The sequence below is a fragment of the Dysidea avara genome, chromosome 9, assembly GCF_963678975.1.
Source record: "Dysidea avara chromosome 9, odDysAvar1.4, whole genome shotgun sequence".
NCBI lineage: Eukaryota > Metazoa > Porifera > Demospongiae > Dictyoceratida > Dysideidae > Dysidea > Dysidea avara.
Genome location: NC_089280.1, coordinates 387,501 through 403,510, shown reverse-complemented (window position 1 = coordinate 403,510; position 16,010 = coordinate 387,501). Strand labels below are relative to the sequence as shown.

The 16,010-nt window shown below is 38.4% G+C and overlaps 1 protein-coding gene across 1 annotated transcript in view; it reads right to left on the bottom strand.

Moving 5' to 3' along the window:
* Positions 1-932: 932 nt before the first annotated feature.
* LOC136266503 (uncharacterized) overlaps positions 933-16,010 on the bottom strand; it is a 20,388-nt gene continuing 5,310 nt past the window's right edge. Inside the window, exons 3-4 of the mRNA XM_066061520.1 lie at positions 9,394-9,702; positions 933-1,883 (exon numbers count right to left, since the gene is read on the bottom strand). Coding sequence (XP_065917592.1) covers positions 933-1,883; positions 9,394-9,702 — 1,260 coding nt within the window. The remainder of the gene's footprint in view (positions 1,884-9,393; positions 9,703-16,010) is intronic.

Genomic DNA, 16,010 nt, shown 5'->3' with positions numbered 1-16,010 from the left:
GGAACCGGGTAGGCTGGGTAGGTAAATGCCTACCCAACTTTTAGTGGTAGCTATTGAGCCATGTTCCAAGTTCATAGAAAGCAGTCTGGTTGCTCTGATGTTTCGGGATCGCTTTTGGTTATTATCACTCGAGATACTCTAATAGAATAGTCATCGATACCCTAATAGAGCAGTCAGTGACTATTCATTCCATTAGACTATATTAGCTATATATTATTTTATATATGTGAAATTGTCTCCAGATTCAATCGCAGAAAGCAACTTTTCAAAAAATTTCTGGAGCTAGCCTAGGCATGCTGCAAATGCTGGTTGTGCTTGCACAACTGTGATGCTGGTGATGGTCATAGAAGTATGATCTTATAGTTGCCTACCCATCTTCCGCCCCTGAATTTGTCTGTTATGTAAGTAAGCGATGTCCTGGAGTGTAGCTAAATGCATTTTTATAGCTAAACCTGAGTATATAAGTCCCTGGAACCTTTTGTATAAAGGCCAAACCTCAGTTTATGGCCTATGGCTGCTTTATGGAGGATATTGAGTTAGGCATCCACCTCTCTATAAAGGCCAAATATTTCTGACCAGAAGATGACCGCTTTAGACAGGTTCCACTGTAATATTGAGAGTTAATTACATACATTAATTATATTGCAAGTACTTGATTAGATGATATTGGTGATTATTGAAATATTGGTGATTTATTGAAATATTTCCCAACCTTACATGCCGACATGGTAACAATCCTGTTGTGTGTATCAATTGTAATAGTGACCCAGTACATGAGATTTGTGTTATAGCAATTGTAATGTTAAATTGTGTTAAATTGTAATTATTCATTAGAAATTACAAATACACATTACCAGTTAGTACAATTACTAGTTTACTAACAACTTGTTATTAATAAGATGGTACAATAATAACATGTACAATGTATACAGTTACTGTGGCTCACATGAGCCAATCCATACAGTATTAGTATATTGTACGTTATCATCCAACCCTCCTACTACAACTATTTTGTTATCAGCTACACTAACTACAGCTGGTCCACTTCTTGCTGATGGAATACGTCCTATGGCTTCCCAGCTGTGACTGACCTTGTTGAACATGTTAATGTCACTAGTACGCACATTACCTCTTCCTGTCTTCTTCAGTCCACCTACTGTTAGTAGGTGTCTACCTTGTATGCTGACAGGAGCTGAACAGCACCATGGAGTATCTTGTTGTGAACTCCACTTCAACTGGTGACTGGACAGAGTGTCCAGTGGAGCAGTAAATACTACTGGGGACATGCCACCTTGATCGTGTCCTCCTAACAGGTAGAGGGTGTTGTCAATTATTATTGGGCGTAGCTGATAGTGTGGTACTGGTAGATCACTGGTAGTGTACCACTGTCCAGTGGTACTGTCAAGCAGTTCAGTAGTGGCTAATGTCCTCCACTGGTCACCACTACCTCCAGTTATTATAAGTGTTCCCTGATAACCAGCAGCTGTGGCACTACATCTTGGTGTAATCATCCTGGTGTACTCCTTTAGGTGATCACCATCTAGTGAGAATATCTTGTTGGTCACCTTATAACTTCCATCACTCCCTCCAGCAGTGATCAACTGGTTGTTGAGGGTGGTCATGGCAAAGAAGTGATAAGTAGTGTTGATAGGAGAAGGGCTCCATGAGTTGTTAACTGGATTGTACACACCTATCCTGAGTGATGTGACTATCCTGTATGATGGGTATGAAGTATTATCCCTTCCTCCTCCAATGTAGACCTTCCCATCACATAACACACCAGTGTGGTCCACACCCTTCACTGGTCTAGGGGCTCCATGTTGCCACTTGATGTTCACTGGTCCACTGAACAGGTCTGGTGTGGGGGACTGGACCAGTTGTTCCTAAACAACAACAATAAATTAGTAATAACAATGTTAACATGTTGTTTACACAACAAACACATTAGATGAATGGTTACTATAGTAACTGGTGATCACCAAACACATTTAGGGATTCACACATGTTATATACATACACTAATAACAAGAACTATTACTAATAGTGTTATTATAATATTGTGTGTATGTTACCATAAACAGTTCATGTAGTCATATACCCTGTAGACATAAGGGACATGGTAGGGTATTCCATCACTCATCTTCACCCCACCATCAAGACACTGTTTATAGCTAATGTATTGTATATGTACACATTGTACATGTGTAGGAAATGATCAGTTTATTTTGTTACTGTTGTCTAGGAGTTTGTTGGATTAGCTCAAAATGGCTAAGGAGCAGATAAGGAATGAAAACAACAATAGTAAGTTGAGTATACTGTTTTGTGGTATAAGACTATATGATAGTTCACTTGTAATGATGTCACTAAACCACCTAACATATCATGAGGTTTATAGTATACAATACTCCATGATAACTTGTTAGTGATAATTTCCAACTACTTTGATACCAAAAGAAGTGTCTATCTAACAGAGAGCTGATAATGTATAATGTTTTGGGGATAAAATTTCATTCAATAGTTGTAACATGTTCATGAGTGGTCTGTCTGATATGTCTACACAGGGCCCGAGGGTAGACCACTAGTACACATCTTACAATTATTATTTATCTTTGCTGATAGTACCAAGGTGTAGATTAATGGTAGTGTTATACTATGGCTTCCCTCTGTAATGTTTGTAACAAGAATCATCAGAGTGTTCCGTTGTAACTGGATTAATTGTAGAGGTCCTTCTCATAGTGACTTCCCTTTTTATTTCTGTGATCCCTTAAAATTCCTAATTTTTCCTTAAACTTGTAGAGAACAGAATTTTGTAACAGGTTAAAGGCACCAGTCAGAGGGTACTAGATGTTTTAAGTTGAGGCAAAGTTTGTCCACACAACTATGTTATATGAACACCCTCATTGCTTGTTGTACAAGTTAATGTACTGACTGTTCTATTAGAGTGTTTTGTCATTGTTGAATGATAATGTCCTTACTGACAGGATATGTGTAGTAGTTGTTTTGTTATTATGTGTGGTCAGTGTGTATGGATAATATAGTTTAGTGTACTGACTGTTCTATTAGAGTGTTTTGCCATTGTTGAATGATAATGTCCTTACTGACAGGATATGTGTAGTAGTTGTTTTGTTATTATGTGTGGTCAGTGTGTATGGATAATATAGTTTAGTGTACTGACTGTTCTATTAGAGTGTTTTGTCATTGTTAAATGTTAACGTCCTTACTGACAGGATATGTGTAGTAGTTGTTTTGTTGTTATGTGTGGTCAGTGTGTATGGATAATATAGTTTAGTGTACTGACTGTTCTATTAGAGTGTTTTGTCATTGTTAAATGATAATGTCCTTACTGACAGGATATGTGTAGTAGTTGTTTTGTTATTATGTGTGGTCAGTGTGTATGGATAATATAGTTTAGTGTACTGACTGTTCTATTAGAGTGTTTTGTCATTGTTGAATGATAATGTCCTTACTGACAGGATGTGTGTAGTAGTTGTTTTGTTATTATGTGTGGTCAGTGTGTATGGATAATATAGTTTAGTGTACTGACTGTTCTATTAGAGTGTTTTGTCATTGTTGAATGATAATGTCCTTACTGACAGGATATGTGTAGTAGTTGTTTTGTTATTATGTGTGGTCAGTGTGTATGGATAATATAGTTTAGTGTACTGACTGTTCTATTAGAGTGTTTTGTCATTGTTGAATGATAATGTCCTTATTTCTCAGTGTGTTTTGGTCCTCATGTTTTTGTTGTAGGGTAAATGCTTAGGTATTAATCCTTATTACATCAGGAGTAAAGTGATGTTGATTGTATAGCCGTAGGATAAAACTTTGAAAACTACAGCACTTTGCTTACAATCATGCGCAACGGCCTATTAAGTTTTTTCTAATGTAGCATTTTGCGTTTTTGGAAAGTGATGATGTCCAGCACTGTACCACGCTATGTAATAACCCTAGCTTACTAGCTTGTAAATTGTAATTTTCCTTATACTTGTAAAATAGTAGAAGCACTCACCCTGGCAGCCAGATATAGAACTTTTAAAAAATTGTCGAAATTCGAAATTTCGTCTCGCTCACTCACTCACTCACTCACTCACTGACCACAGTCGCAAGCCTAGAGCCCAAACGAAGCAACGTACAGTTACCATTTTACGCCACAACAACACACTCACCGGTGGGATGTGCCTTTTGGGGTTCTGACAAGGCTGTGCACCTTGTCTTTTCTTTTATCTTCAGTAAGGTTGCTTGTCTTCTTCATCCAACGAAACCATATCGAGGTGTTAATTTTCCACATCAACACTTTCTTTAAGCAGCATAATAGACACCACACTAAATTATTTAAGGCACTTAGACTACGCTACTGTATGGAGGTACCGGTACTCCACGATAGGTTACAACATCACACCCATTCTTTATTCTACGTATTATCGATCTATGGATCATGACCACGCCCCATTTATGTTAGCTGTATTTGTGGCCACACACCTTCAAGTTGGTAGGTTGATTTGAGCTCGGATTCGAGATTCTCTTATTTAATACTATATGAAATCGAAACCACGATCACCACACCTCTTTTTTGGGCAAGCACACATCTTTGCAGGCCAACTAGAGATACTCTAATACAGCAGTCACCCTAATAAAACAGTCACATGTTTATAGCTAGCTGTATGCTTTATCAAAAAAACTAAACAAACTAGTATATTAAAAATTATAAATTTAAAAATGAAGTAGGGTTTTAAGCTATAAAAGTAGTGATGAACGATGGTAGTTATTACGGGAAATAGCTCAGTGGGAAATCCTACTTTGGCATTGAACACAAAATAATTGTTATGCCATGCCAAAGTAGGGATTTCCCACTAAGCTATGCTGTAATAGCTATCATTGTTCATCTCTTGTTTCACTACTTTTTATCATTTGGATTCCTACTTTATTTTTAAATTTATAATTTTTAATATACTAATTGTTTTTTTTAGTGTCATCTTTCATTAGCTTTTACCACTGATACTATCTATTCCTGGTGTGAAGAGTTTCCTGAGTGAGCATCTATCCCAAGGCCCATTGGAAAAGTTTTTTGGCTGCCTTACGGCAGCAAGGTGGCACTACAACTAACCCTAATGCCCACTCTTTTTGCAAGAATAGCCAGGCACTACGTGTAATCAATTCCGCCTGTGCTGACATCTCTCACAGTAATTGCTGAAGACACAAACTTCCACTCAACATTGAGGAGGAAAACAAGCCACTGTCAAAATGACGTCGCAAACATTAATTTTAATATTTTAATCAATTGAACATAAAATTATTTCAATAATTGTCTACACTGAATGGTGGAAAAGTAATCACTGTAATAATGTTTACTAATTATGTTTAGGTACTTTCTCCTTGTACAACTGTATGTAAAGATTTTGAATGCTGCATTGGCTTCTTGTGGTTTTGTTTAAACTTCTCCATTGAGACAGTGGCAAAAGCATAGCATCTGAGTGTGACATAATTTTTGTAAGTAGCTCTTCATGTACATCGCTATCCTCTATTTCAAAGTCGACTGTTGTAATTAGCCAATAAAACAGAACATTTTCAGACGATGTGATACTTTTGGAGAGGTGGTCTTTGTGACTGTCCAATGATTGCAGTGATGGGAGGTGACACCTTATCTCTCCTCTTCTACAGCAATGAGTAAGTTGTTGACTTAACATGCCATGGCCCTCCTCTATCAATTATGTTGGTCCATTCTTCTGCAGTACCTACATCTTCATCAGCATCACTATCATCTTTCACCAAATCCATTAGGCAAAGGACTAATTCTTCTTTAAGAGGGTGCCTAGACCTCTCAATCTTCTTGCGTAGGTGACGACATACGTAACCTGCTACATATCATAAGACGTTTTTCTCATCATTCGTCATAGAAACATCTTCATCTGAATTGTGGCTCTTATTAACTTGGTAACTTTCTTCAACCAGTAACCAGAATAATAAGTCAGTTAAATGTTGAAATAAAACAGGGTAGTAGGTAATTCAGCCTGAAATAAAACCTCTTCCACTGTTGGATGAATTCATCAGATGAACACAGAGTGAAATACTTCTGCCAAATCTTCTCTCTGGTGTTGCTCACAAGTTACTAAAATTTTTAGAGGGGTTTGTGGAATGCCAGAAATATGTCCCTGACCTGTATTGTAGTCTAACATACTAAAGGTTTGTAAAATAATACACCCTAATTGTGTACCTATACAACTCTTGAAAATATTATTTCATAGTGAAAACACACTCCGGTGTACTGTAACATTGGATAACAACTCTATCAAGGGCGACATATTTGAAGTGCGTTATATAATGTTGAGGTGTGCTTACCAACACCTCTGCTCATTTTGACAGTCTGGCTAGATGGGAACTTCACCCTCTAACTGATTGTAGTTGTATTGACATTGTAGCAGGCCAGTCTGTGGCCTTCACCATCATCAAGTTACACTTGTCTGAAGGCATCGGTCAGTCAGTCAGGAAAGTCAGTCAGTAGGTAAGCAGAAAATTTCACAAAATAAAAATTTTGTAGTAACATTTTTGAAAGCATTTTGGGTCACATTAAAATAAGGTATGTTGGGCTTAGTTATACCTAACCAATACTGCTAAGGTGCCATGAAGGTATTGTGAGGCTGGTGATATTTTTGGCAAGAAGTACCCAAAGCTTCATGATCCCTAATATACAGTACTATCACACTGTATGATAGCTACTTGTTTATTAGAGTTTGGCGGTATACCGGTATATTTAGTGATTTTCGATACCTGAAGCCCACTGGTATTACTAATTGCAATGCCGACATACCACGCATGCTCCAGATCACGTGTCATCGTGTCAGCACATTTTTCGTGGCAAAAATGGCCGATTCTACCGAGTCTGTCAGTACTTTAGTGCCGAAGAAGAAAGCCATTTCTCCAGTGTGGGACCACTTTGGACAACGTGTCGATGGTGAAGGGAGGGTGATAGATAGTGATGTAGCTGTTTGCCGTCGATGCCACAGTAATGTGCGGGCTAGTGGTGGAAATACTTCTATCTACTCTCGCATTTAAGGGTTCATCACCCCGCACAGTACACGCAAGTACTCCAGTTACAAAAGGCAAAAGCAAAGGAAAATGACAAGAGTACACGTGCATGTTTGTCTGCCCAAGCCCAGTCATCTATCCCAGAATTTTTAAATAAAGCTCAGAAATATGAGAGGACCTCACGACGATGGTGTGAAATTACGGACTCCCTGACATATTGTATTTCGAAAGAAACATTTCCTGTCTGCACAACAGAAAAGGATGGATTTCAGCGTTTCATAGCAACTCTTGATCCCAGGTATGATATACCTTCTGCAAAGTACATGTCTGGCACAGCAATCCCTGCTCTGTATGAGAAAACCAGGGAGCAGGTTGCCAGCGATATTAATAAAGCCAGGTATTTTGCAGCAACCACAGATATGTGGTCAAGCTCAACTATGGAACCTTACTTAAGTTACTCAATTCATTTCATTGATGATAATTGGATTCTACAGACAAAATGTCTACAAACATTATTTGTGCGAAAAGATCACACTGCCGACAATCTTTGTGAGGTAATGACTGAGACACTGACCCAATGGAAGCTTGAGATGGATCGCCAGGTCTGCATAACAACAGATAATGGCAGTAACATCACATGTGCTGCTACAAGTAGACTTATATGGATGCGCTTGCCTTGTTTTGGTCACTGCTTACACCTTGCAGTGGTTAATTCAACTAAGGATGATTCAAGAGTCCAGCGTACTGTCGGGTTGTGTAGGAAACTTGTGTCCACGTTCTCACATAGCTGGAAGAAAAAACGTGATTTGAATAAGGCACAATCAGATCTTGGCTTACCTCAACACTCTTTAGTTACAGATTGTGTAACTTGATGGGGATCTCAACTCAGCATGACTGGGAGAATTCTCGAGCAGGAAGCCTGTATAAGGCAAGTGTTAGCTACTGATCGTAAAAATACCCACCTCATACCAACATGGCAAGACTTGGATGTCCTTGAATCAATGCAAGCAGCTCTTGGGCCACTTAAGGATTTTACCGATATGCTTTCGGGTGAAATGAAGGTCACTGTGTCTGCAATCAAACCAGTTCTACATATTTTAAAAACAAAAGCTTTAAAGTTATGTGATGGTGATACTAATCCAACCAAAAGCATTAAAGGTAAAATTTGGGATCACCTGCAGAACAAATATGATGATGTGGATGTTAATGAGCTGTTAAATGTGCGCACTTACCTTGACCCTAGATTTAAATCAATGTATATTGAAGATGGTGTGAGTGTTACTTTGGTAATCGATCGCTTGGCCCGAGAAGGTATTGAAATCATAGAAGAGCAGACAAGTCAACCAGCCAGTGGTACTGGTAGTACACCACCAATAGCCACAGAAGTTTCTGAGTACACATCGTCAACATCTAACTCCTCCAACCTCACAAAGAAACGTAAACTGTCTTCTTGGTTGAAGGAAGCAGCTAAAACTCAAGTACCACCTGGTGAACCTTTGACAGCAGAACAGAAAGCCAAGAAAGAATTAGAAGAGTACGAAAGATTGCCATTACTGGATTCAGAGCTAGATCCACTTGAGTGATGGAAGGTTCACCAAGTAGTCCTCCCTACACTGTCAAAGCTTGCACAAAAATACCTTTGTTTTTGTGCAAGTAGTTCTACATCGGAGAGGATTTTCAGCTGCTCAGGAAACATAGTTTCGAAGAAGCACACGTTGCTGAAACCTGACAAAGTAAACATGTTGGTGTTTTTAGCTAGAAACCTTAAGTAGAACTTTTACAACTTACCATGCTATAACATTGTTATTATAGCTGACTTGCAAGAAATGCAAGCTTTTTGAAACTTGTATGATTTTTATCTTTATTTCAAGTATTGTAGTTGACTTGTAACCTGAACTTACTTACCTCTTTGATAAGAACGATATACCGGTACACCGTGATATTTTTGTAGTATCGATACCGACTACTAATTTCTTAATACCGCCAAAGTCTACTGTTTATTTGATAAACTAGTGGAATACTTAAAATGTAGCTCTTGGCACACGTCTCTGTTTTTACTAAAACAGGTTACTACATCACTGGATCTGACTTGGATAACTGTCTTGGTCAGTGGGTCATCCAGCTCATCAAAATACTGACCCAGCTTCAACCCTGTTATAGTAGTAGACTGGAAATACATGTCATATACTATGATGTATTTTATGATTTGTGTATTACAGTACATGTAGTAAAGGGGGCCAGGTGGGGCCAGGTACCAGTTCTAGTGTTATTGTTATAAGAACAATGGTATAGCAGTAGCTTCATGTAATGGTTTATACTGTGTTTAAAAAACAACAACATTTCTTATATCATTAACCTGTGTCTACTGACCTTCAAATGTTGATTCTCTGCCTTCAGTTGTGCATTCTCCTCTTTGTAGCCATTATTCTCCACCTTGAGGCCATCAACCTCTACCTTGAGGCCATTATTCTCCACCTTGAGGCCATCAACCTCTACCTTGAGGCCATCAACCTCTACCTTGAGGCCATCAACCTCTACCTTGAGGCCATCAACCTCTACCTTGAGGCCATTATTCTCCACCTTGAGGCCATCATTTTCAGTCTCGAGAACACCATTCTCTCCCCTCAGCTCCTCATTATTTATTGTCATCTCCTCCAGTTGGGTGGTCAGTGAAGTCACCTGTACAGTAACAATATACAAATGATTCTCCTATTGATAGTACACATCAGATAAGATGTAATGTCTTAAAATTTCATAGTTGTGCTTAATACAACAAGTATTTAAAAAAAAAAATTGAATTTTCAACTAGAGTGGGCACCATAGCACATCGATAAAAAGTACTGAAACAAGTTGGAGTAGTGCACGATATTACATTACAGTAAAACAATAAGAAGTGTTATATCCCTATTGTGCTCAAGATACCATAATGGAAATGCACAGTAGGGATATAATAATTCTTATTGTTTTACTGTGATTTAATATTGTGCACTACTCCAACTTGTTTCAGCACTTTTTATCATTGTGTTATGGTCCCTACTCTAATTATAAATTCCAATTTTTTTGAAATACTTGTTTGTTAACTTTTTTTGTAAATAGTATTACTAAGATTGGTGACGCATACTGCATTTGAAATGGCACCGTGTGCCCCAGCTATATCGTCTGAAAAGTGAAGGATCCATTACACTTCGTTGTCAGCTATGTTCAACCCGTTACACAGCAGTACAAATCAAGAACTGCTTGAAAAGTATCTCTGCAACCCATGCATACCGAAAGGGTTGGTGCCGTGTGCCTAGTTATATAAATTATTGTCTGAAAAGTGAAGTATCCATTACGCTTTGTTGTTGGCTGTGTTCAACCCATTACACAGCAGTACGAATCAAAAACTGTTTTAAAAACACCTCTGCAATCGAAGTAACCACTATGAAAAATACAGATGATTTTTGCAACGAAGGGAAGCCAGCAATCACGTGCTACTAGCAAATCGACCTGTCAGCAAAGATGAATGGGACACAAAGGAGGACACTGGTAAGTCCATGAAGAATCCATTGTATGTACTGCAGTATGCCAAAAAGCACCTCTCGGGCTGAAGCGATGTCGAACAGTGAAAAAATCAAGCCCGTAGCCTTAGCCATTATCAAGTTACGCTTGTCTAAAGGCATCAGGCAGTCAGTCAGTCAGGCAATCAGTAGAAAATTCTGTTGAATAAAAAATTCTTAAAATTCCGTAGCAACTTGTTGAAAGCATTTTGGGTTGATCTGAAAGCTTGTTTGGGCTTAGTTTTACCTAACCAATACTGCCTCGTCGTCGTCAGGGAAAATTGAGGCTATTTTCTGGGTGATGTTATTTCTAATTTTGTTGCTGTACTTTAGTTTGGAGGTAGTAAAAACACATTTACAATCTTACTAGTATTTTTAAAAACCCAAAAGTGATATGTTGTGCCTTCAGGATAAACAGCTTGATGAAATTACTTGAAAATCAGCCTGTACATGAAGTAACCGATGTAGTACATAACTTTTGTATTTAGGAAGAATGGTCATGAGGTTATGTAAAAGTCAACCAGTAGTAACAGATACAATCTAGTTTCATAAATAAATCAATACTATTGTTGTTACTCCTATCAGACACCGCTAAGCTGAAAATTGTAATGTAAGTAGATTAATCATCCAGTGGTGAGTGCATCTATGTGACAAGTCTCCCTGTACAGAATTCAGCTGATACAAGTTGCCCTGTATGGGGATTTCATCTACATTACTAGTCACTCAGTAGGAGGTGTAGCTACATCAAGTCACCCTGTAGAAAGTTTATCTGTATTACAAGTCATTTAGTAGAGACTTCAGCTCAAGAGTTTAGCTGTGTAACAAGTCATCCTTCATTACAAGTCACCCTTCGTTACAAGTCACCCTATAGAGAGTTCAGCTACATTAAAAGTTACCCTGTAGAGAGTTCAGCTACATTACAAGTCATCCTGTAGAGAGTTCAGCTACGTTAAAAGTTACCCTGTAGAGAACGGATATCCTAGCTATCCAGATATATGGATAGTATTTGGCATCCGGATAGACTGAAAAAATAAAATAGATATTACATAATGCGCAATAAATTGTCACAGAATTGTCACAGAAACGTACAATGGCCAATACTCGCAAGTGAAGAAGTGGTGTTTGGGAATACTTTGACGAGCCTGTAGACTGTGAGGAGGGAGACAGTGACGAAAGTGCTTCGAAGAAAAAGATACCCTACAAGTTACGTGATATACAACTTTCTGACGGAGGAGGCACGAGTAATTTAAAGAGTCATCTACAGGCAAAGCATCCACTAGAATACGAGTGATTAGTGAACAGTGAGGGTGATAAGAAGAAACAACAACCAAAACAAAGTGTTCTGGATCATGGCACTTTACGAATTTGTAGTATGCAGTGGGCAGCTGCTATAACTGAGAGAGTTGCCACTTTTGTTGCACTTGATTTACGGCCTTTAAGAGTGGTCGAAGGTGCTGAGTTCAAGTAACTAATGAACTATATTGAGCCTGTATATGTAGTGCCATCACACACACATATTACATCTATTTGTTGTAAGATGTTTCATGCCATTAAGGAAGAGCTATCCAGCAGTCTTGAAAGTACTCCTAGCGTAACATTGACAACTGATATCTGGACAAGTAGAACAGTTCAAGTTTACAACACAGTTACTGTCCACTTTCTTACTGAAAACTGGATGCTAGACAGTAAAGTGTTGGTAACTTGTGAAATGACAGAACTACACACTGGTGTTCACATTGCTTAAAGTTTGAGAGAAATAGCAAAGGATTGGAATATCAACAATAAGGTGGTTGCTGTGGTGCATGACAATGCATCCAGCATGGTGCTCGATTTGGTTGAAGATTGGGGTGGTTTACCTTGTTTTGGACACACACTTCAGCTTGCAGTCAATGCTGGGTTAGAGATACACAGCATTAGTAGGTTAACTGGAGTTTGTAAAAAAAATTGTTGCACACTTCAAGCACAGTGTTATGGCAATGACACCACTACATGAACAACAGGGAGCACTGAACCTTCCTCAGCACAGTCTCCTACAAGAAGTCTCTACCTACTTTATGTATGAGTGACTAGCTGAACAATGATGGGCTGTGTATGGAGTAATTCATGATGATAAGGTAACACCACCTGATAAAAGATACTTGGATCTAACATCTGACCAATGGGACCTGTATGCCTTCACAATTACTGGTAGTTCTTAAGGCTCTACAGGTAGCTACAAAAGCTTTGTCTTTAGAGCGAAATGTATCATCCTCGTTGATCTATCCATTTATTCATGTCTGATAAACTGTCACCTGAAGGCTGATACCACTGATCTGCCAACCATTAAAAGGTTTAAAGAAACTGTGATATCACAACTAGAAAATTGCTTTTCTTTTGATCCTGAAAACATAGCAATTCTTGCAGCAGCAGTCGTATACAAAGATTTGGACTTTATGAAGAGTGAAGAGAGGGTAGAAGATAAGAAAGTTTTGTTGGAAAAGATAGCAATGATTGAAGAGAGTTGTGAAGCTGAGATGACTACAAGGTCTATTAGAGAAGGAACAGAAGAGCCAAATACAAAAAGAAGAAAGATGAGAAGGAAACAGCTATGTAATTTTTATTGAGAACTACTACTAACTCTACACGCTCTACAGATGAAGACAAGTTAGGAAAGGCTGAACTTGAACAATTTAAAAGACAACCACAGCTACACCATGATGAATGTGCATTATTATGGTGGAAATCGAACCAAGAGCAGTTTCCTGTAATAGCAGAAGTAGCCCGTAAACTGTTGTGTGTACCTGCAACTTCGGTTCCATCAGAAAGAATCTTTTCCACTGCTGGGCAGGTTTGATTGTTAGTAACCTTAGGAGCTGTTAGTAGCCTTAGGAGCAGCCTGAAACCACAAAACACTGACATGTTAACTTTTTAAAAACAAAACTTAAAGTGATGTTCATTATAAACTGTAACAAGTGTGTGGTATAAGTTGATTGACAAGTTTGTTTTGAAATAAAAGACAAGTTTCTTTTAATAAAGATTTTTGATTATGCAATCAATTGTCTGTAAGATATCCAGATAAAATCTGTTCAGGATATCCGAATATCTAAAATTACTATCCATTTCAGCTCTAGTAGAGAGTTCAGCTATGATCACCCTGTGGAGGCTATCATCCTGGGAAGTGTTACCTATTAGTTGTAACACAGGGTATTGGGGTTTTGCCTGATATGTTTGACATGTGTGGAGGACATACATATCAGGCAAAGCTCTCATGCCCATATTACACATAATAATATAAAGCCAGTGAACAGTTTAGTACAATAAAATTATTATGGACGTGATAGTGCAGCAAAAGTTTGGAAGTACAGTCAGACCAATGAACTGAAGATCAGCACTTCAACAATTGTAAACCCAGTCTGGGTGCTTTATTTATTTATTATTAATGCTTTACAGCACAAGTGCTGAAGGTCTGTAGGACACCTGGTCCTACAGCTTTAAAACCCTTTCATGGCTGAATTTCCCGGCACACTTTACAAAGCACACCAAATCATGCTGTATAAGCCTCACTGTACACTAAACCACTTGGTTACTATACTTCTACGTAAACACTGTGGACTAACAATCTCGACTGGGTTGTTTTTATTTACGTAAATAAAACCACAAAGTAATTATAAGACAATAAAACTACAAAATACGCTAAAAGCAGCCTTGAGAAACAGGCGGCCACTAATAAACTATCTACAAATAAGTGTTACAGTGCAAGAAACTATTTTATATTGTTTCCTTACTGAATCATCATCTTCATGGCTGGTTTCTTTGAGTTTTATCACAAATCCAGTGTCATGCATGCGTATATGCACACGATTGAATCATGTCACATGTCTGAAAACCATCCACAGCTACTTGCCGGTTGTCTTAGCCTATCTACAATGATGTATCTTTGTTCAGAACATTACTATCAACTCAAATATAAACAAAATAGCACTATTTTTGAGAGAAAAGTTTTACCGGGTTATGTAATAAACCCGCAATAGTGCGCGAACTATCCGGTTATCCCAGAAACAGGACCTCTGTGGGTGTACCCGCTTCAAGGTTAGCGCATCGTATTATGAAATGCACAACAGAAGTGCTAGCATGTTGGAATTGCACTCAGTGCGTGTTTTATACCATCGTGCCAGATAAATCCGGTTACAGTTAAGCTCCACCAGTTGTACACCAAACAGCTGTTATCGTGGCTTTTAATTATATTACAAGTGTATGTGTTGGTGTAGTATACAATAAACTGGTACTATACAGATACCACACAAAGTAGTGTTGTGTTTTGTGTGTAATTATTAATGAATGCATCAGTGGATAATTATTGTGTATTATATTTGATGTTGTATAGGTTGTGGTTGTGTCAACAAGTAGAGGAGTGTCAGTAAGGAGATGATGTAGCATTAAGTCATCATCATGTTGATTGAGGTGTATCTGTGGTGTGCACTTAATGGAGATGGACTAAGATGTTCAATCATGACTTGGATAGTGACTGTAGTTGTCAGAAGAAAATGTTCTCTCCATAATTGTATTGTTATGACTGTCATTGCAAAGCAAAGTTTATATATATGACCAGATTTTACAAAACCGATCCAAATCGCACATCAGGCAAAATCAAACTTACACCTCCAGTGGATAGCTACACTATTGTACTAGTAGTTTTGACACTCAGTACCACTCAAACTACTCGAGGCTGGTTTCAACAGACGTGTTTTCTGGGTGGTGTGTAGAGCTCGAGTGGCGGTTTTAGGCCTTGTGAAGGGCCTGGCCTGGCAAGAACCAGTGGTTTACTGGTGGACAGCCTGATAATGTTGGCCAGGTTTTTTTCTGTGGAGTTTGCTACATATCAGCCACTAAGGAGCCAGCACAGCCCTGTAATCTTGTCTCTGGACTCCAATCATAGTCTGCCTCCATTTTGAGGTCTAACCCTTGCCCACCCCGCCACCCTCCACCCCATTGTGAGTACTCGCGATACTACTTCACTCATCCAACTGCTCAGATTTTCTATCTTATTTGGCAGGAAACTCTACAAGCAGCTACAAGTACTGGAAGTGGTCTGAAAGGTAATAGATTGATGCATCTTTTGTGTAAATTTCATATGTGTGCTTGCTATCCTTGGAGAGTTATGCTGGCTTGAATTCTTTAAATCCGTTTATCTGGAAACTTCTAATGTGCGATTTGGATCGTTTTTCCAAAATCCAGTCACATATTATTTCCTATGCCCAAAGTCAGTACGTATTTTGGCCACAACTAGCAACCTCACTTCTAGTTCTTGAAACTATCTTGAAATTATCATACTGTTCTATAACAGTAGAGTATATATACTAGTATTTTACTTGACTTCTATATTAGAATGTATGTGTGACTGTTGTATTAGAGTAAATCAATCTGGGACCAGGTCCTGTATTCTTACAAATACGTTGTTGGTATGGTAGCTCT